Source organism: Dreissena polymorpha, chromosome 7 (assembly GCF_020536995.1).
Source record: "Dreissena polymorpha isolate Duluth1 chromosome 7, UMN_Dpol_1.0, whole genome shotgun sequence".
In the NCBI taxonomy this organism is placed as follows: domain Eukaryota; kingdom Metazoa; phylum Mollusca; class Bivalvia; order Myida; family Dreissenidae; genus Dreissena; species Dreissena polymorpha.
In genome coordinates, this window is record NC_068361.1 from 46153630 (window position 1) to 46175793 (window position 22164).

General features: G+C 42.8%; 1 protein-coding gene across 3 annotated transcripts in view; it reads left to right on the forward strand.

Annotated features, from left to right (window-relative positions):
• Positions 1-22164, forward strand: part of LOC127838411 (F-box/LRR-repeat protein 18-like) — a 67636-nt gene that overhangs the window by 31077 nt on the left and 14395 nt on the right. For all 3 annotated transcript variants that reach the window (XM_052366144.1, XM_052366143.1, XM_052366145.1), the window contains exons 5-7: positions 639-784; positions 1903-1991; positions 21441-21588. In XM_052366144.1, coding sequence (XP_052222104.1) covers positions 639-784; positions 1903-1991; positions 21441-21588 — 383 coding nt within the window. The remainder of the gene's footprint in view (positions 1-638; positions 785-1902; positions 1992-21440; positions 21589-22164) is intronic.

Consider the following 22164-nt stretch of genomic DNA (forward strand, 5'->3'; position numbering starts at 1 on the left):
GGTTAATGTGCACTGAAGCATGGAAGTGTTGCCGATACTTGTTGATAAGAGCGATAAAGCGGCGCACTTGTGGGTCCCCGCTCACTAATTGCCATCAATGTTGTTTTGACAATATTTGCAATTCTCAGTGCAATCAGTCCCCTAGTAGTAACAATTGAGTAATAAGGTCCCCAAAATACACGTGTGAAAACAGTTATGTCTCTTTTAACTTTATTGGCACTATTTGACATATGTGATAAATCTGCAAACTGTTAATTTGACGACGTCACGTATATGTGACCTACTGAAGTGAAGAACTATTACAAAAAACAAATATCTCGGATAACCAACAACAAAAGAATATGTCAAAAATGACATTCGGAAATGACCGATTTCGGATTAAAAATGTATAAATAATCATTTGTACTTGAATTCAGGGTTCAGCGGACCAATGAAATCCACGAAAATTCGTACCACACAAAATTTAATGGTTTTACAGTACCTGTATGTTCATCTTATGATTAAATAAACACTGCTTTACTGATGTAAAGGTGTTCCTTATTGCTACACTTATAGAATCATTTTGATGGCATCCATTCAAAATGACTTAACTGTATATTGTTTAATCTGGCTGTTAATGCAGAGATCATTTTCCCTAGGCCTCACTATCTGTTGCCTTGGCTGCCGAGATGTCTGTGTGTCGCCTGCAGTCCGCATGCCCCCACCTGGAGTCTCTGGAGATCATTAACCCCGGGCAGCGTGTTGCCCTCGACAACGGGCCCTTTACCCTGCCACACCCACTTTGGTACCACACTAGCTATTAACATTCTCTTAAGTCACAAGATTTTTTTCCAATTATCTTCGCAATACTTATTCATTCTAATTGATCAAGAAAGACAAATTACCAAATATCCCTGGAAGTTTTGTCTAATTACCCTAAGATTTCTAGATTCTAGTTTCTGAAACTGATTTTGTATTTATAAGTTTCTTTGTCCAACATATTTCTTTGATCTTTAACAAACAATGACAATGGCATTGGAATTGTGGGTCACAAGTATTGGCCTTATATTATCTGTAATGCGTCTGGACAGGTCTTATGTCAAGGAAATTCTATAAAATCCATTTGTTGGGAATGCTTGTGGTTTGTGTGTATTTCGCTTTCATGAGGTCCTTCTGCATGGAAGGCTTCATTATGGGAGGACAAGAGTGCTTGTGGGATATGATGGTTCGCTTTTATAATTGATTGATCATCAAAGATAAGGTATTGTCATGAACTTGTCTAAATAATCCATTTTTACAGGATTCCAATCAAATATGTTCAAAACATCTTTGTGACTCTTGATAACTATGTTACAGGTTTAATACCTGACTTCTGTACAGTTATCAGCTTGATATGTCTCATGTTTTGACTCTTGTAGAAGGAGATGGATAATTAAAGTCCTCATGTTCTCCATGTGTAAAGATTGGTCTTAAAGAAATGAGCCTGGCTCGCAGAAAACAGGGCTTAATGTATGTGCATAAAGTGTTGTCCCAGATTAGCCTGTGCAGTCCGCTCAAGCTAATCAGGGACTATGCTTTCAGCATAAACTTGATTTTTTCTAAGACTTCCTTTCACTGGAAAACACGATAAAAGTGTTCTCCAGGAGCACCCGCAACCAGATTTCATCGGTTACTAACAATCTTGACGCCGGCTACTTTCCCCCAAAATGTTAAATCAAAATAGCACGAAAAAGAGATGCTGGCTACTTTAAAAATATAACTTGCTACTCAAATTATTTTGGAGAAAACTGATAAAAGCAGAAAGTCTTGTGCCTAACTAGCCTGAGTGGACTGCACTTGCTGATCTGGGAAGACACTGTACACACATGCATTAAGCCCAGTATTCCCAGACTGATAAAAGCAGTTGGCGGGGCTTCTTTTCAGCCCATTATCATGCTGGGTGGGAGACGCACAGCTGAGCCAGGTGTCTCGCTGGATTCACCTCCGCTACCTACAGATCACTGGTGCCCCAGGTAGGTCTATGTCTTGTAACAGTATGACCCAGTACTGGACTCACCTCCGCTATCTACAAATCACCGGTGCCTCAGGTAGGTCTATGTCAGGTAACAGTATGACCCAGTACTGGACTCACCTCCGCTATCTACAGATCTCTGGTGCCCCAGGTTGGTCTATGTCAGGTAACAGTATGACCCAGTACTGGACTCACCTCTGCTATCTTCAAATCACTGGTGCCTCAGGTAGGTCTATGTCTGGTAACAGTATGACCCAGTAATGGACTCACCTCTGCTATCTACAGATCACTGGTGCCCCAGGTAGGTCTTTGTCTGGTTACAGTATAACCCAGTACTGGACTCATCTCTGCTATCTACAATTCTCTGGTGCCTCAAGTAGGTCTATGTCAGGTAACAGCATGACCCAGTACTGGATTCACCTCCGCTATATACAAATCACTGGTGCCTCAGGTAGGTCTATGTCAGGTAACAGTATGACCCAGTACTGGATTCACCTCCGCTATCTACAGATCACTGGTGCCTCAGGTAGGTCTATGTCTGGTAACAGTATGACCCAGTACTGGGCTCACCTCCACTATCTACAGATCTCTTGTGCCTCAGGTAGGTCTATGTCAGGTAACAGTATGACCCAGTAATAGACTCACCTCTGCTATCTACAGATCTCTGGTGCCTCAGGTAGGTCTATGTCAGGTAAAAGTATGACCCAGTACTGGATTCACCTCCGCTATCTACAAGTCACTGGTGCCTCAGGTAGGTCTATGTCAGGTAACAGTATGACCCAGTACTGGATTCACCTCCGCTATCTACAAATCACTGGTGCCACAGGTAGGTCTATGTCAGGTAACAGCATGACCCAGTACTGGATTCACCTCCGCTATCTACAGATCACTGGTGCCTCAGGTAGGTCTATGTCTGGTAACAGTATGACCCAGTACTGGACTCACCTCCGCTATCTACAGATCTCTGGTGCCTCAGGTAGGTCTATGTCAGGTAACAGTATGACCCAGTACTGGACTCACCTCTGCTATCTACAGATCACTGGTGCCCCAGGTAGGTCTATGTCTGGTAACAGTATGACCCAGTACTGGACTCACCTCCGCTATCTACAGATCACTGGTGTCCCAGGTAGGTCTATGTCTGGTAACAGTATGACCCAGTACTTGACTCACCTCTGCTATCTACAGATCACTGGTGCCCCAGGTAGGTCTAGATCTGGTAACAGTATGACCCAGTACTGGACTCACCTTCGCTATCTTCAGATCACCGGTGCCCCAGGTTAGGTCTATGTTTGGTAACAGTATGACTCAGTACTGGACTCATCTCTGCTATCTACAGATCACTGGTGCCCCAGGTAAGTCTATGTCAGGTAACAGTATGACCCAGTACTGGACTCACCTCTGCTATCTTCAAATCACTGGTGCCTCAGGTAGGTCTATGTCTGGTAACAGTATGACCCAGTAATGGACTCATCTCTGCTATCTACAGATCTCTGGTGCCCCAGGTAGGTCTATGTCTGGTAACAGTATGACTCAGTACTGGACTCATCTCTGCTATCTACTGATCACTGGTGCCCCAGGTAGGTCTATGTCAGGTAACAGTATGACCCAGTACTGGACTCACCTCTGCTATCTACAGATCACAGGTGCCCCAAGTAGGTGTAGATCTGGTAACAGTATGACTCAGTACTGGACTCACCTCCGCTATCTACAGATCACTCTAGCCCCAGGTAGGTCTATGTCTGGTAACAGTATGACTCGGTAATGGACTCACCTCTGCTATCTACAGATCACTGGTGCCCCAGGAAGGTCTAGATCTGGTAACAGTATGACCCAGTACTGGATTCATCTCTGCTATCTACAGATCACTGGTGCCCCAGGTAGGTCTATGTCTGGTAACAGTATGACCCAGAACTGGACTGTCCTCTGCTATCTACAGATCACTGGTGACCCAGGTAGGTGTAGATCTGGTAACAGTATGACCCAGTACTCGACTCACCTCTGCTATCTACAGATCACTGGTGCCCCAGGTAGGTCTATGTCTGGTAACAGTATGACCCAGTACTGGACTCACCTCCGCTATCTACAGATCTCTGGTGCCTCAGGTAGGTCTATGTCAGGTAACAGTATGACCCAGTACTGGACTCACCTTCACTATATACAGATCACTGGTGCCTCAGGTAGGTCTATGTCTGGTAACAGTATGACCCAGTATTGGACTCACCTCTGCTATCTACAGATCACTGGTGCCCCAGGTAGGTCTAGATCTGGTAACAGTATGACCCAGTACTGGACTCACCTTCGCTATCTACAGACCACTGGTGCCCCAGGTAGGTCTATGTCTGGTAACAGTATGACCCAGTATTCGACTCACCTCTGCTATCTTCAGATTACTGGTGCCCCAGGTAGGTCTAGATCTGGTAACAGTATGACCCAGTACTGGACTCACCTTCACTATATTGTTACGCTCCGTTAGTGCGCTCCTTATCATTGGTGGTTAATGTTTAACTCAAAGTCCGATTCAACTTCATACAACTTTTATTCAGTTTTCACGAATAATTCAACAAAATGTTATATTTCCAACAACAAAATGACATGCAATCTTAATTAAGGTTTTACAGTACTTTCAATCTTGCGACGGTAAACTGAGCGTCACACTGTGATATTTTTGACAATGAAAATTACACTCGTAAACGGGACTTCGTCGAATTTAAGGAACAATGACACTTGCCAACGATCATAACCAAAATAGATTGAATACTTTAAATAATTCTCAAGTTAAATGAAATATGTTAAATGTTCGCTTTATTATCTGCTTAAAAAGGTATTACTGTTATTATAAGTTTACTTAAATTACTCACGAAAAGAAAAAGTACTTTTTAAGAAAAAAATTGGCGTGGATGTTGCCTGCCTTAAGGTTTTGACTAGAATGAATCTTGTGACCAAAATTTGGTCACTTTATATAGCCGCGGCGTTCCACTTGTGACCAGAAATTGGTCACTGTGACCAGAAGTTGGTCACTGTGACCAAATATTGGTCACAGTGTGACCAAAAACGGGTCACAATAACTGCCGTGACCAATTATGGAACGCTCGCACGCTTAACACTTATAAATAATAAAATAGACTTTAAATGACAAAACAATTTAAAACAGACTATATGAACTAAATAATGACCTTACGTCTGCTAAAAATAGTGCAGCTTTCTTACCTAAAGCTTAAATATAGCGCCGGTGAGATTCATGTTTACACCGCTGTGTGTTGCTATGCAAAAATTACCCACAAGTCGACATTCCAAGATGGCGGACAGTGGAAAAATCACATGCCGATTTCTACTGAACATTACAAATAACAATACAAATAATGAAGATATTCGTATAACATGCATGGATTAGCAAAATATGTGTACTCAACTTTCACGGAGAGTTATTTTAAGCTATAAACATTCAGTGTTAAACATAGATAATCGAAGTAAAAGTGTGTTTACGAGCGGACCGTTTTCAAGTCAACTTTACAAGAAAGAACAGTGGCAGGATTCTTGGTCAAAAATGGTAAATTACAAACATGGTTTGATTTATATGTTAGTGGGTCTGTGTATTATCAGATTCATATGCATATTCTACTTATTATGTTTGTAAAAACACCAGACCAACCGAATGTCACTGTACACACAAGTATTTAAAAGGTAAACAATTTTTGTACTTAAAAACCAGCTCACTACATTACCCCCCACAAATTTTGGCTAAACTCCCGTAGCCAATACACATTTAAATAAAATTCCACTAAAATGTCATGTTCCAGAATATCCAAGTATAACTGTCCATATCGAGCTTCCGTAGAATTAATGTTATAAGATAACCGTACACATTTAAAGACAATTTAAGTTAAACTCAAACATTACATATAGTTTTTAAAACATGAACATTAATTAATTAAATAAATGTCTTCGTCATACTAGTTCGTGCCATTGTAAAACAACAAAACTATTAACGCAGTAAATGTAATATGGCACAGTTAGTGTTTTTTATTTAAGTTATTTTTTTTCAAAGCGTCCCGAATTTCCTTTAACACATTAAGCATGTCCCTGTGGTTTGCGTTTATTGCGCTCAAAATTGAAGACTGTCCCTCCCTTATTGCGTTGACCATCCGTATAGTTGACTGCCTTATTGCATCAACCATCGCGTCCTGGACTACAGCTGACGTATCCGGGGAAGCTGCCATCGTAGGGGAGACCACAATTTCCTGTTCTGGTGTTGCCGTCAGTAGCATGGGACTCCTCGCATCCCGCTGTTCGTCAGGTGTAAGAGATGGTACCTGCTGATTAGGTTCCTCATGAGTAACCGTTTTCTGATCATCAGTGGCGACCAGAGATACCAACCATTCGTTGAACTCCTCCTCCCCCTCGACGTGCTCGTCCATCAAGGGCGTTGGGGCATCATATTGGTCTATTTGAGGGCTAGTCGTCCATCCTGGCTCGCTGGATAGAGCAAAAGAATTAGCTTCCGTGCCTTCCTTTTGCCCTGAAATTGAGACGAACGCAGACGGTTGAGTTGGCGTGATCGTCGCTGGCTTCGTTGCCCAAGGCCCCTCATGAATAGCCCTGCTCGACGCTTGCCTCCCTGTCATAGCCCTGAATAGTTCAAGGCCCGACACTGGGCCATGATTATTCGTAGCTTGTGGCAAAACAGCGTTGACTGGTTCCCCCGGTTCGTCAACGGCTTCAATCAGGGTTTGGATGTCAATTGGGTTTCCAGCCTTGTTTAGCAAAATTTTTGAGTCCGGAAACCCAAGTCTGCTTACTTCCTCCACATGCCGCTGGTACTTTAACATGGTTCATTAGCTCATTCTCCTCCATACACCGAAAGTTGCACAGGCTACATGAATACGGCACACGGTCGAGAGACACGTGATACTTTAATACATGGGCTATCGACCTCGATTTCCGATCTGCTTTCCCACATACACGACACTTATACTTCCTATGCCGGTCATCAACTGCTCGCCACATGTTCTAAAATAAACAACCAGTATTGACGTAACACCTTGATATTATTACTAAACTTAATGATCTTGAGAAGCGTCATTGTTCCTTTTCGCCACTAAACGTAAGATTATACTTTAACTAATCCTTTTTTTTGTAATAGCCCCCCACCCAAATAGTAAACAAAAATATAGTTCTCTTATATGCATTTTGATTTTCTTTTTTTTTTTTACGCAACGTTTTTTTTTTTCCGCGCAAGATCCTAAGTACTCATTTAATATTGCTATTATTATTTTAATTCTTATTTATTTACTTATCTATTTATTCGTTTATTTATTATCAGCGTTTTCAATATCACGGTTCCCATTACGTTTTACCAACTCCCTTATGTTCATCACGTTGTAGTTTCTTTACCACACTTATCGCCCATTTAGGTATGTTATTACCGTCGTACGCTTTCAATTTATCGTGGTGCACCAATTTGGTCGCGCCATCACGGGTCAATTGTATCACGAAGTTTAATGGCGATTTACACTCAATTACGACATACGGACCTTCATACAATCGTTCAAGTTTCGGACACACACCTATTTTCCTGTTTTCGTGTAAATACCACACAAAATCACCCCTTTTGTAGCTGTGGTGAACGACATTGGTATCGTATATTTCTTTACTTCTCTCCGCCCTTGTTCGTAACAATCTACGAGCTATTAAATGTGCACGCAACATACAATCACGCAGGTACTGAACGTATTCGTCACACGACGTGACCGGGTTCGACTCTTCATTTGCGTAATTATATATGAGGTCCGCCGGCACACGAATCTCTCGACCAAGGCACATCAAATTAGGGGACGGGCTTGTCGTTTCATGGGGCGTCATCCGATACGCCCCCGCGATACACCCCAAGTGAAGATCCCATTCTTCCTGCTCGTCAACTAAAAAGGCTCTTATCATTTTCAAGAGGGTTCTATTGAATCTTTCGGTCTGGCCGTTCCCTTTTGGATTTTTCGGGCTTGTTCGTGTCTTTTTAACGTTCAACATCTGGCACATATCCTTGAAGACGCGACTCTCGAAAGTAGAACCTTGGTCGCTATGTATGCTACAGGGCGTGACCCACCGTGCAACAAAGTCATTCACGATTCGTCTGGCACAGTCTTCGGCCCGTTGATTGGGGACCGCCAACACTTCTACATATTTAGTGAAATGATCCGTCATTACTAAAATGTATCGATTCCCTCTCTCTGTTTCAGGGAACGGTCCCATATAATCTATAGCCAACGTGTCCCACGGTGCTCCCGCTCTTAATCCACCCAACGGCGCTCTCGGTTTCTTGGTACCAAGCTTATCAGAAGCGCAGATGTCACACTTTCTTATCGTCAACTTGACATCCTTCTTCATTTCATACCAGTAAAACCTCTGGCCAACTATCTCTTTGGTTTTCTTCACTCCAAGGTGTCCAGATAGTAGCGTTTCGTGCAACTGACGCACCATTTCTTCACGCTGATCTTTAGGGAGTATCAGCTGATAGAATTGCCCAGTACCATTCCTTTTTACAAATTTCTTGCATAAAACGTCGTTAACTAGCAACAGCTGCTCCCATATTATCCAATAGTGTCTTGTTTCTTGGCTGATCAGATCTATTTCGCTCTTACTCGGCCTCACGCCTTCTCGTTTTGCTTTTACTATAACGGCAATGTCAGGGTCCTTGCTCTGTTCTGCCGCTATTTCCGCTGGAGTTTTGTCGTACAACCAGCATTGGCCACCTGACTCCACCTTTATAGAAGTAGACGTTGAGGCTTGTTCGTGTTTTGCTGGCTGAGGGCTACGAACAACTCTAACTACCGCCTTGCATTGCTCATCGTCTTCTTTAGGTTCTTGACCATCACATTGTTTCAGTTGATATTGCATCAACAGGGACCGTCGCTTACACTTCTGACACGGCCCACACTTCAACGGTTCACTCATGTCTACTTCACTACACGTGCAATCTTTTGGTGTCGCGCACCTCGACAACGCGTCACAATGACCGTGTTTTTTTTTAGGTCGATATTCAATGCCAAAGTCGTATGGCGCTAAAATCTCAATCCAACGTGCTATTTTGCTACTCGGTTCTTTCAGGCTAAACAGCCAAACTAAAGCCTGGTGATCTGTGCGCACTAAAAATCGCCTACCCAAGAGATATTGCCTGAAATATTGTACAAAGAAGACAACTGCCAAAAGTTCTTGCTCGGTAATACAATAATTCTTTTCGGCCTTGTTGAATGAGCGGCTACCATATGCGATAACCCTCTCTCTACCTTCTTGAACCTGTGCCAGTACTGCACCAATTCCTACCCCCGACGCGTCGGTATCCAGCACAAATTCACCTCCGTCATTCAATGGATAGCCCATTATTTCAGGTCCCATCAACGCTCTCTTGATGTGCTGAAAAGCGTCCTCACACCTGCTGTCCCACAAAATACCGCATCCTTTTTTGTTAGGTCAAACAGGGGTCTTGCCACTTTTGCAAAGTCCTTAATAAAGCGCCTATAATAAGAACCGGTGGCAACAAATTGTTTCACCTGTTTTCCGTTAACAGGTGTTGGCCAGTTTGCAATCTTCTCAACATTAGAAGTATCCGGAAGTACTCCATCCTGGGAAACAATGTGTCCCAAAAACACCACTTCACTCTGCAGCATGTTACACTTGTCTGGCCGTAATTTTAGACCCGCTTGCTTCATTCGGTCTAACACCTGGTCTACCCTCAATATGTGCTGCTCAAAGTCCTTCCCAAAAACGACCACATCATCGATGTATACAAGGCACGTGACCCATTGCAAGCCTTGTAGTACTAGCTCCATTGTTCTTTGGAACGTACAGCTCGAATTGTTTAAGCCAAAAGGCATTCGTGTCATTTCGAATTGACCGTATTTGCATACAAATGCACTTTTGGGCCTGTCTGATTCTTTGAGTGGTATCTGAAAATAACCACTGGTCAAATCAAAACTGCTGAAAAGGGATGAACCGGCGACAGCATCTAAACAATCCTGTATTCGAGGCATAGGAAAGCCGTCAGGTTTTACAAGCGCGTTTAACTTCCTGTAATCAACGCAAGGCCGAATCGCAACCGACTTCTTACGCACCAGCACAATTGGAGAGGCCCATGGTGAGGTGCTCTTTCTAATGACCCCCTTCTCGTGTAGCTCTTCAATCGCCTTTTTCTCTTCTTCCGCATACGCCATCGGCACACGTCGTGGTCTTTGTTTAATCGGCGGCGCATTCCCGGTATCAATCGAATGTTCAGCCAGATTTGTAAGGCCAATGTCCCACTCCGCTTTGGAAAACGTCTCACCGTATTTCTTCAGTAACCCTGCTACGACACGCTGTTGTTTCACATCTTTTCCTATGATCGATCTTTCATACAAATCGCGCAAATGATTCGGCACTTCATTTTCATCAGCTTCTGGAAACACATTTAATATATTAACGGGCTCCGGTGTAACCTTAACTCGGCGCACTGATACTCTATTCACATCTTCAGACTCGGCATTCGCAATCACCTTAACAACGTCTTCAGCTTCTTCTGCTTGTGCTACTTGCATGTTCTGTCTTAACCGCACCTCGTGTGAGAAAGGGTTTAATACTCGCACTTTACACGTAGGATGCGCGTTCACATTCACTAGTGTCGTGGCCATCAACAACTTATGTGTATCTTTGAAGGTCGCTATCGGTTCGACAATAAAGTCCCCGACATTCACGTCGTCACTTTCCTGCCTTTCAGTAAATACATCTATAAGTGCCTCTGATTCGCCAGGTACTGTCACATCGTCTGCTACAGTAACTATTCTGATAGGCTTGCCTGTATGTTTGCCGATGCAAGGTATTTCCACACCATTTATGACCATCACCCTTTTGCTAATCAATATATCAGCTGGACCATTCGTTTCCGATCCTAGGACGTCGTATCCCAGCAGGACATCGTCTTCAATCTCTGCCACCACGGCCTCACACTCCAACTCCGCTGGTCCAACCATGAGCCGAAACCCACCCATTCCTAACTCCTTAATGGATGTCCCATTGGCTCCTACTAGGTTGACAGACCCCTTCAGAATCGGTTTCTCTGCCGTCGACATTCTATTGTAGACCCTCTTGGAAACGATAGTTTTCGTTGCGCCAGTATCCGCCGTAATAACTACTGGTACACCCCCTACAGAGCCCCTAACATAGAACCCGTCTCCATGTTGCTTCCCTGCGGATACACCTTTTGCAAATTGCATTGCAATCGTCGCATTGTTATTTTGGTTCACAGCCATATTAAATTTATCTGATGGCTTGGTGTTATTTTCAGTGCATTGATTCTGGCCTTCCGATGTATTCATTAATTGGACCACTCTTTGGCCGCAAGAGTCGGTCCCTTCCCGTTTAAATGTCCTTCTGTTGTGACCATGGGGTTTTCTGAGCGGTTGTTTGGTGTACTTCGACATTCCCTCGCGTAGTGCCCCTGTTTATGGCACCGGAAACATTCTACGTTTCCTCTTCCGGTACCCGACCACCTACTAGACCCATTCTGTCGTTCTAACTTTTCAATTCTGCTCAGCAGCGTCTTGATATCGTTGTTATTAGTTTCTTCGGTTTCAACTTCCATCTGATTTCTCACCCCGTCACTCGATCCTTTAGGTGTCCATTTCGCATTAGGCCTCTTCGCTGCTGAACCCTTTCCACTAGCATCTCGATACGACCGGAAGTCGCGTTCACCGGAATAGCTTGGAGTTACTCTCCGAGCATTGTGCTTGTCCCTCCGTTCACCCCTACCGGACTTCCGTATCTGAATGTAATTCACGGCGTAATAGACTGCCTCGTCAATGTTTCTTGGGTCCTTATTGAACTCAATTTCAAATTTGAGCTCCTCGTCACTCAGGCCGTCGAGAAACCTTCTTACCAAGTCCTCGTCTCTGGTACGCCGGTCTCTGTAGCTGTGCGCCTTGTCATAGAGACGCTTGAGATCGGCCGCATATTCCTCCAAACTTTCACCATGTCGCTGGGACCTTCTGCTGAACTTGGCGGCGAACGCACCTGGTGTCTCAATTACCCTGAACCGGCTATTAATTTCAGCAATTAGCTCGTGGTAATTGTTGATGATATGCGGCGATAGCTGCGTGAACACAAATTGGGCTGCAGCACCTTCTAATCTGGGAAGCAGTTGGTTCAGCCTCTCGTCTTCGCTCCAGTGGAACCTGCTCGCAATAATTTCGAATTGTGCAATCCAGGTAGCCCACTCTTCCTTTCCGGAGTATGCCGGCAGTTTTACTGGAAGCGGTTTAGCGACAAGTGGAGTAGCGAACCTAACCCCGTATGGTTCCATGTCGTTCGCATACCTCACTTCCGGACCGTAACGCGCACTGTCCCTTGTTTGACCGGCTTGTCTGCGATCGTAGTTAAGTATAACCTCGTCCAGTTCACGCCGTTCACCGTCGTATCGATGGACATATGAACCCCTTTCTTCTGCACTGGTACCATCCTGGTACCTAGGCACACTGCAACGCCCATGGGAGGTTATATTTTCGTACACCTGCCGACTCCCGTCTCTGTATTCTCTCCTTTGCAGAGGCCCTGCTACTCCGTTCCGCGTATAAGTAGCCGACCCCGACTCAACAGCGCTTGCCCCAGTGCTCTTGTCCTTGTTATTGTTTGTGTCCATGCACATAGCGGTACTACTTGTTTGGCGATCTTGTTTCAAATTGTTCAACTCCCGAACAACATCTTTGAGCACAGTTGCGATACTCGCCAACTGCGTTTGGATCACCGAACCCTCGGTCGATTGGCCAACGTCGGCGGTGCTATCCGCGTCGTCGTCCCATTCCCTTTCGTGGCTTGCCCGTAGGTCGCTGTCTTCCTCCTCATTTTCGATCCATCGTTGAAAACTTATTTCACTATCAACTCGATTTGGGGAAAGCATGTTTAGAAATGTTTATTACTTTTCTCGCTAAATATTATTTTTAGTTGATATGTGTTTGGAAATACATTCTATTTTATTTATTTTATGTGCATGTCAACTCTAGTGTAGCTTATTGTTTATTTTCTGTTAGATGTGCTAAATATCTCGTTTATAAATAATTCGGTAGCGTAAATATCAAGCGTTAGTTTATTGCGGTTTTAGTTTACATTAACACCAAATGTTTATTCTGCGTATTGTTCATTTCACTAGACCAGCATATAACAGCTGATCCCACCGCTGCCACCATAAATTATGTTACGCTCCGTTAGTGCGCTCCTTATCATTGGTGGTTAATGTTTAACTCAAAGTCCTATTCAACTTCATACAACTTTTATTCAGTTTTCACGAATAATTCAACAAAATGTTATATTTCCAACAACAAAATGACATGCAATCTTAATTAAGGTTTTACAGTACTTTCAATCTTGCGACGGTAAACTGAGCGTCACACTGTGATATTTTTGACAATGAAAATTACACTCGTAAACGGGACTTCGTCGAATTTAAGGAACAATGACACTTGCCAACGATCATAACCAAAATAGATTGAATACTTTAAATAATTCTCAAGTTAAATGAAATATGTTAAATGTTCGCTTTATTATCTGCTTAAAAAGGTATTACTGTTATTATAAGTTTACTTAAATTACTCACGAAAAGAAAAAGTACTTTTTAAGAAAAAAATTGGCGTGGATGTTGCCTGCCTTAAGGTTTTGACTAGAATGAATCTTGTGACCAAAATTTGGTCACCTTATATAGCCGCGGCGTTCCACTTGTGACCAGAAATTGGTCACTGTGACCAGAAGTTGGTCACTGTGACCAAATATTGGTCACAGTGTGACCAAAAACGGGTCACAATAACTGCCGTGACCAATTATGGAACGCTCGCACGCTTAACACTTATAAATAATAAAATAGACTTTAAATGACAAAACAATTTAAAACAGACTATATGAACTAAATAATGACCTTACGTCTGCTAAAAATAGTGCAGCTTTCTTACCTAAAGCTTAAATATAGCGCCGGTGAGATTTATGTTTACACCGCTGTGTGTTGCTATGCAAAAATTACCCACAAGTCGACATTCCAAGATGGCGGACAGTGGAAAAATCACATGCTGATTTCTACTGAACATTACAAATAACAATACAAATAATGAAGATATTCGTATAACATGCATGGATTAGCAAAATATGTGTACTCAACTTTCACGGAGAGTTATTTTAAGCTATAAACATTCAGTGTTAAACATAGATAATCGAAGTAAAAGTGTGTTTACGAGCGGACCGTTTTCAAGTCAACTTTACAAGAAAGAACAGTGGCAGGATTCTTGGTCAAAAATGGTAAATTACAAACATGGTTTGATTTATATGTTAGTGGGTCTGTGTATTATCAGATTCATATGCATATTCTACTTATTATGTTTGTAAAAACACCAGACCAACCGAATGTCACTGTACACACAAGTATTTAAAAGGTAAACAATTTTTGTACTTAAAAACCAGCTCACTACAATATACAGATCACTGGTGCCCCAGGTAGGTCTATGTCTGGTAACAGTATGACCCAGTACTGGACTCACCTCTGCTATCTACAGATCACTGGTGCCCCAGGTAGGTCTAGATCTGGTAACAGTATGACCCAGTACTGGATTCACCTCCGCTATCTACAGATCTCTGGTGCCTCAGGTAGGTCTATGTCAGTTAACAGTATGACCCAGTACTGGATTCATCTCTGCTATCTACAGATCACTGGTGCCCCAGGCAAGTCAAGATCTGGTTACAGTATGACCCAGTACTGGACTCACCTCCGCTATCTACAAATCACTGGTGCCTCAGGTAGGTCTATGTCAGGTAACAGTATGACCCAGTACTGGATTCATCTCTGCTATCTACAGATCACTGGTGCCCCAGGTAGGTCTAGATCTGGTAACAGTATGACCCAGTACTGGACTCACCTCCGCTATCTACATATCACTGGTGCCCCAGGTAGGTCTATGTCTGGTAACAGTATGACTCAGTACTGGATTCATCTCTGCTATCTACAGATCACTGGTGACCCAGGTAGGTCTATGTCAGGTAACAGTATGACCCAGTACTGGACTCATCTCTGCTATCTACAGATCTCTGGTGCTCCAGGTAGGTCTATGTCTGGTAACAGTATGACTCAGTACTGGACTCATCTCTGCTATCTACAGATCACTGGTGCCCCAGGTAGGTCTTGATCTGGTAACAGTATGACCCAGTATTGGACTCACCTCTGCTATCTACAGATCACTGGTGCCCCAGGTAGGTCTATGTCTGGTAACAGTATGACCCAGTACTGGACTCACCTCCGCTATCTACAGATCACTGGTGTCCCAGGTAGGTCTATGTCTGGTAACAGTATGACCCAGTACCGGACTCACCTCTGCTATCTACAGATCACTGATGCCCCAGGTAGGTCTAGATCTGGTAACAGTATGACCCAGTACTGGACTCACCTTCGCTATCTTCAGATCACCGGTGCCCCAGGTAGGTCTATGTTAGGCAACAGTATGACTCAGTACTGGACTCATCTCTGCTATCTACAGATCACTGGTGCCCCAGGTAAGTCTATGGCAGGTAACAGTATGACCCAGTACTGGACTCACCTCTGCTATCTTCAAATCACTGGTGCCTCAGGTAGGTCTATGTCTGGTAACAGTATGACCCAGTAATGGACTCATCTCTGCTATCTACAGATCTCTGGTGCCCCAGGTAGGTCTATGTCTGGTAACAGTATGACTCAGTACTGGACTCATCTCTGCTATCTACAGATCACTGGTGCCCCAGGTAGGTCTATGTCAGGTAACAGTATGACCCAGTACTGGACTCACCTCTGCTATCTACAGATCACAGGTGCCCCAAGTAGGTGTAGATCTGGTAACAGTATGACTCAGTACTGGACTCACCTCCGCTATCTACAGATCACTCTAGCCCCAGGTAGGTCTATGTCTGGTAACAGTATGACTCGGTAATGGACTCACCTCTGCTATCTACAGATCACTGGTGCCCCAGGTAGGTCTAGATCTGGTAACAGTATGACCCAGTACTGGATTCATCTCTGCTATCTACAGATCACTGGTGCCCCAGGTAGGTCTATGTCTGGTAACAGTATGACCCAGAACTGGACTCTCCTCTGCTATCTACAGATAACTGGTGACCCAGGTAGGTGTAGATCTGGTAACAGTATGACCCAGTACTCGACTCACCTCAGCTATCTACAGATCACTGGTGCCCCAGGTAGGTCTATGTCTGGTAACAGTATGACCCAGTACTGGACTCACCTCCGCTATCTACAGATCTCTGGTGCCTCAGGTAGGTCTATGTTAGGTAACAGTATGACCCAGTACTGGACTCACCTTCACTATATACAGATCACTGGTGCCTCAGGTAGGTCTATGTCTGGTAACAGTATGACCCAGTACTGGATTCACCTCCGCTATCTACAGATCACTGGTGCCCCAGGTAGGTTTATGTTTGGTAACAGTATGACCCAGTATTGGACTCACCTCTGCTATCTACAGATCACTGGTGCCCCAGGTAGGTCTAGATCTGGTAACAGTATGACTCAGTACTGGACTCACCTTCGCTATCTACAGACCACTGGTGCCCCAGGTAGGTCTATGTCTGGTAACAGTATGACCCAGTATTGGACTCACCTCTGCTATCTTCAGATCACTGGTGCCCCAGGTAGGTCTAGATCTGGTAACAGTATGATCCAGTACTGGACTTACCTTCGCTATCTACAGATCACTGGTGCCCCAGGTAGGTCTATGTCTGGTAACAGTATGACCCAGTACTGGACTCACCTCTGCTATCTACAGATCACTGGTGCCCCAGGTAGATCTAGATCTGGTAACAGTATGACCCAGTACTGGATTCACCTCCGCTATCTACAGATCTCTGGTGCCTCAGGTAGGTCTATGTCAGGTAACAGTATGACCCAGTACTGGATTCATCTCTGCTATCTACAAATCACTGGTGCCTCAGGTAGGTCTATGTCAGGTAACAGTATGACCCAGTACTGGATTCATCTCTGCTATCTACAGATCACTGGTGCCCGAGGTAAGTCAAGATCTGGTTACAGTATGACCCAGTAGTGGACTCACCTCCGCTATCTACAAATCACTGGTGCCTCAGGTAGGTCTATGTCAGGTAACAGTATGACCCAGTACTGGATTCATCTCTGCTATCTACAGATCACTGGTGCCCCAGGTAGGTCTAGATCTGGTAACAGTATGACCCAGTACTGGACTCACCTCCGCTATCTACATATCACTGGTGCCCCAGGTAGGTCTATGTCTTGTAACAGTATGACTCAGTTCTGGATACATCTCTGCTATCTACAGATCACTGGTGCCTCAGGTAGGTCTATGTCAGGTAACAGTATGACCCAGTACTGGACTCATCTCTGCTATCTACATATCTCTGGTGCTCCAGGTAGGTCTATGTCTGGTAACAGTATGACTCAGTACTGGACTCATCTCTGCTATCTACAGATCACTGGTGCCCCAGGTAGGTCTAGATCTGGTAACAGTATGACCCAGTACTGGACTCACCTCCGCTATCTACAGATCACTGGTGCCCCAGGTAGGTCTATGTCTGGTAACAGTATGACCCACTGACCCAGTACTGGATTCATCTCTGCTATCTACAGATCACTGGTGCCCCAGGTAGGTCTAGATCTGGTAACAGTATGACCAAGTACTGGACTCACCTCCGCTATCTACAGATCACTGGTGCCCCAGGTAGGTATATGTCTGGTAACAGTATGACTCAGTACTGGATTCATCTCTGCTATCTACAGATCACTGGTGCCTCAGGTAGGTCTATGTCAGGTAACAGTATGACCCAGTACTGGACTCTTCTCTGCTATCTACAGATCTCTGGTGCTCCAGGTAGGTCTATGTCTGGTAACAGTATGACTCAGTACTGGACTCATCTCTGCTATCTACAGATCACTGGTGCCCCAGGTAGGTCTAGATCTGGTAACAGTATGACCCAGTACTGGACTCACCTCCGCTATCTACAGATCACTGGTGCCCCAGGTAGGTCTATGTCTGGTAACAGTATGACTCAGTACTGGATTCATCTCTGCTATCTACAGATCACTGGTGCCTAAGGTAGGTCTAGATCTGGTAACAGTATGACCCAGTACTGGACTCACCTCCGCTATCTACAGATCACTGGTGCCCCAGGTAGGTCTATGTCTGGTAACAGTATGACTCAGTACTGGATTCACCTCTGCTATCTACAGATCACTGGTGCCCCAGGTAGGTCTTGATCTGGTAACAGAATGACCCAGTACTGGATTCATCTCTGCTATCTACAGATCTCTGGTGCTCCAGGTAGGTCTATGTCTGGTAACAGTATGACTCAGTACTGGACTCATCTCTGCTATCTACAGATCACTGGTGCTCCAGGTAGGTCTATGTCAGGTAACAGTATGACCCAGTACTCGACTCACCTCTGCTATCTACAGATCTCTGGTGCTCCAGGTAGGTCTATGTCTGGTAACAGTATGACTCAGTACTGGATTCATCTCTGCTATCTACAGATCACTGGTGCCTCAGGTAGGTCTATGTCTGGTAACAGTATGACTCAGTACTGGATTTATCTCTGCTATCTACAAATCACTGGTGCCCCAGGTAGGTCTATGTCTGGTAACAGTATGACCCAGTACTGGACTCATCTCTGCTATCTACAGATCGCTGGTGCCCCAGGTAGGTCTATGTCTGGTAACAGTATGACCCAGTAATGGACTCACCTCTGCTATCTACAGATCTCTGGTGCCTCAGGTAGGTCTGCCTGGTAACAGTATGAATCAGTACTGGACTCACCTCTGCTATCTATAGATCGCTGGTGTCCCAGGTAGGTCTAGATCTGGTAACAGTATGACCCAGTACTGGACTCATCTCTGCTATCTACAGATCACTGGTGCCCCAGGTAGGTCTAGATCTGGTAACAGTATAACCCAGTACTGGACTCACCTTCGCTATCTACAGATCTCTGGTGCCTCAGGTAGGTCTATGTCTGGTAACAGTATGACCCAGTACTGGACTCACCTCTGCTTTCTACAGATCGCTGATGCCCCAGGTAGGTCTAGATCTGGTAACAGTATAACCCAGTACTGGACTCACCTCTGCTATCTACAGATCACTGATGCCTCAGGTAGGTCTAGATCTGGTAACTGTATGACCCAGTACTGAACTCACCTTTGCTATCTACAGATCACTGGTGCCCCAGGTAGGTGTAGATCTGGTAACAGTATGACCCAGTACTGGACTCACCTCCGCTATCTATAGATCACTGGTGCCTCAGGTAGGTCTATGTCTATGATGGTCACCAAAAGTCGGAAAAAAGGGTATTGAGAGCACTTAAATAGACACAATTTTGTCTACAGGCTTTCTTCTTCACTTTCAATGTTATATTACTTTTAATGTGAAGTTGTGCAATATTTTTGGGCTTACTTTAAAAATTTAAGTTGCCCCTTTTCAATTTAGAATGTCTGTAATATTTTAGGATTAGATAATATATATATATAAATTCTGTATATTGACTTCTACTTAGTTTCATCAAATCATAATCCCAGGATGATTACTTGCATCACCAAATTAGGTATATTATGTTGATTAGCTTATATACCAAAATAACTTGAGAAATGCTATGCTCGAAACAAAAAGGCCCAAAGGTTTTTTGTATTTTATTTCTGTACAAACTTTGTTAAAAAATGTGTTAGAAATTGGCAGCAGCCTAGGGTTCAACTTCTTATTGTTACTACTTGCTTCGTATTACTACATGCGGTCTTGGAAGATATTTGTCACTTATAGTTGAGATTGTTGCATAATAAATTGGTCACATAGTATAGTAAATACCAAATAGTTGAGATGGTTACACAGTACAGTATATAACAAATAGTTGAGATGGTTACACAGTACAGTATATAACAAATAGTTGAGATGGTTACATTGTACAGTATATATCAAATAGTTGAGATGGTTACATTGTACAGTATGTAACAAATAGTTGAGATGGTTACATTGTACAGTATATAACAAATAGTTGAGATGGTTACACTGTACAGTATATAACAAATAGTTGAGATGGTTACACTGTACAGTATATAACAAATAGTTGAGATGGTTACACTGTACAGTATATAACAAATAGTTGAGATGGTTACACTGTACAGTATATAACAAATTGTTGAGATGGTTACATTGTACAGTATATAACAAATAGTTGAGATGGTTACATTGTACAGTATATAACAAATAGTTGAGATGGTTACACTGTACAGTATATATCAAGTAGTTGAGATGGTATTATTGTACAGTATATAACAAATAGTTGAGACGGTTACACTGTACAGTATATAACAAATAGTTGAGATGGTTATATTTTACAGTATTTACATAGTACAGTATGAACTAGATAGTTGTAATTCGTGTAAAGGGAAGTCTGTTCTTCATAGTTGAGATATTTGCACAGTTCATTATGTAGTAGAAGAATAGATGACTGAATATTCAGTATGAGCTAAATAGTGGATAGTGTTCCAAAGGTCTCTATTCTCAATAGTCAAGATGGGAATATGTTAAAGGGACCTTTTTATGTTGTGGTAAATTGACAACATTGAAAAAATATTGTTTCAGATTTGCAAATTATAGTTGTGGTTATGATATTTGCGTGGAAACAGTAATACTGAACATTTGCCTAACTCTAAAATATCCATTATAGGAATTTGTTTCAAACACAAAACTATTGAATAATTTGGAGAGTTCTGTTTTTATCGTTATATTTTGTAACATTATGAGGATTGCTTTTATAAAGTATAAAATGCACCACCCATTGTATGAGCACGAATGGCCGAGTGGTTCAAGTGCTTGACTTTTACTCAAAGGGTCAGTTGTTAATTGCCTAGTTTTGTTGAGATTGTTTCATAGAAGAATATAAACTTCATATTATAGATTTGTGCAAAGAAAAGTATGTTTTAAATAATTGAGATGGTGGCTTAGTAAAGTTGAACTACATTGTTGATATTGTTGCTTATTACAGTGTTTACTACATGGTTGTGATAGTTTCTCAGTATATTATGTACCATAGTGTTGAGATATTAGTTGCTTAGCATAGTATGTACTAGAGTGTTGAGATTGTTGCTTAATACAGTATTTACAACATGTTTGAGATTGTTGCATAGTGCAGTATGTACTTCATGGTTGTGATTGTGGCATTGTACAGCGTTTATGGTATTGTATAATTAATTAATTCTTATTACAGTGTGTACTGCATAGTTGAGAGTAATGCATAGTGTAATATGAATTACAAAGTTGAGATTTTTTCCTAGTTCAGTGTATACTAATAAGGTTTTTGTTGTGTCTGATTGTGGTTGTATTATATGCACAGTGCAAACGGTTTCAATTCATGATTGGTACTTCATAGTGAATAATTGTATCCAATATGTGTATTGTTTCAGGAGTCACAAAAAATGACTTCCTGAAAGCCATTGGAGAATCCTGTCAGAGCCTGAAAATTCTCCACCTGGCATACATTGGTCTGGGTGCTGCCATGAGTCCAGCTTTCTGGGACTGTCTGCAGTACTTTCCAGCCCTCCTTGACCTGAGGTAATAACCTCAAGTTGGTTCTCTTTATTCCCCCAAAGTAAGGCATATTGTAGTTGCACCCTACACCAATTCAGGTGTTGGATGATTGTTTGGGTGGGTTTATAATGTTTCTCTACACCAAGATTGTGTTTTTTCACTGTTTTTTTTATATGTCTGGGAGGATTTTAGTGTAAATTAAGATCGATATTAACCTGTGACCCAACAATGTGTCGTGCATACTTCTTTGTTAAATGTCATCATCACAAATTATGCTATAATCTCATGAATTTGCAAGCCTGCCGTATGATGGCATATTGTATTAGGACTATCCAACTGTATGTCTGTCCGTCCGGAATTCCGTTTCTGGAGTTTTTCTCCTGAAAACTGAGAATTTACCTGAATTTTGGTTTGTAAGTCAACATGCATGAGTTACAAATCAAGTTCAAATTTCATTCAGGTAACTTGATTTTTGGAGAATTTATGGGCCTTGATATTTTCATCTGCAATAACAGTTTTCCATATTTTTTGCTTAGCGCTTGCAGTTAATTACCTTATGTTTGGTGTGTGAGTGTATCTAGATAGCGTGCATATCAAGTT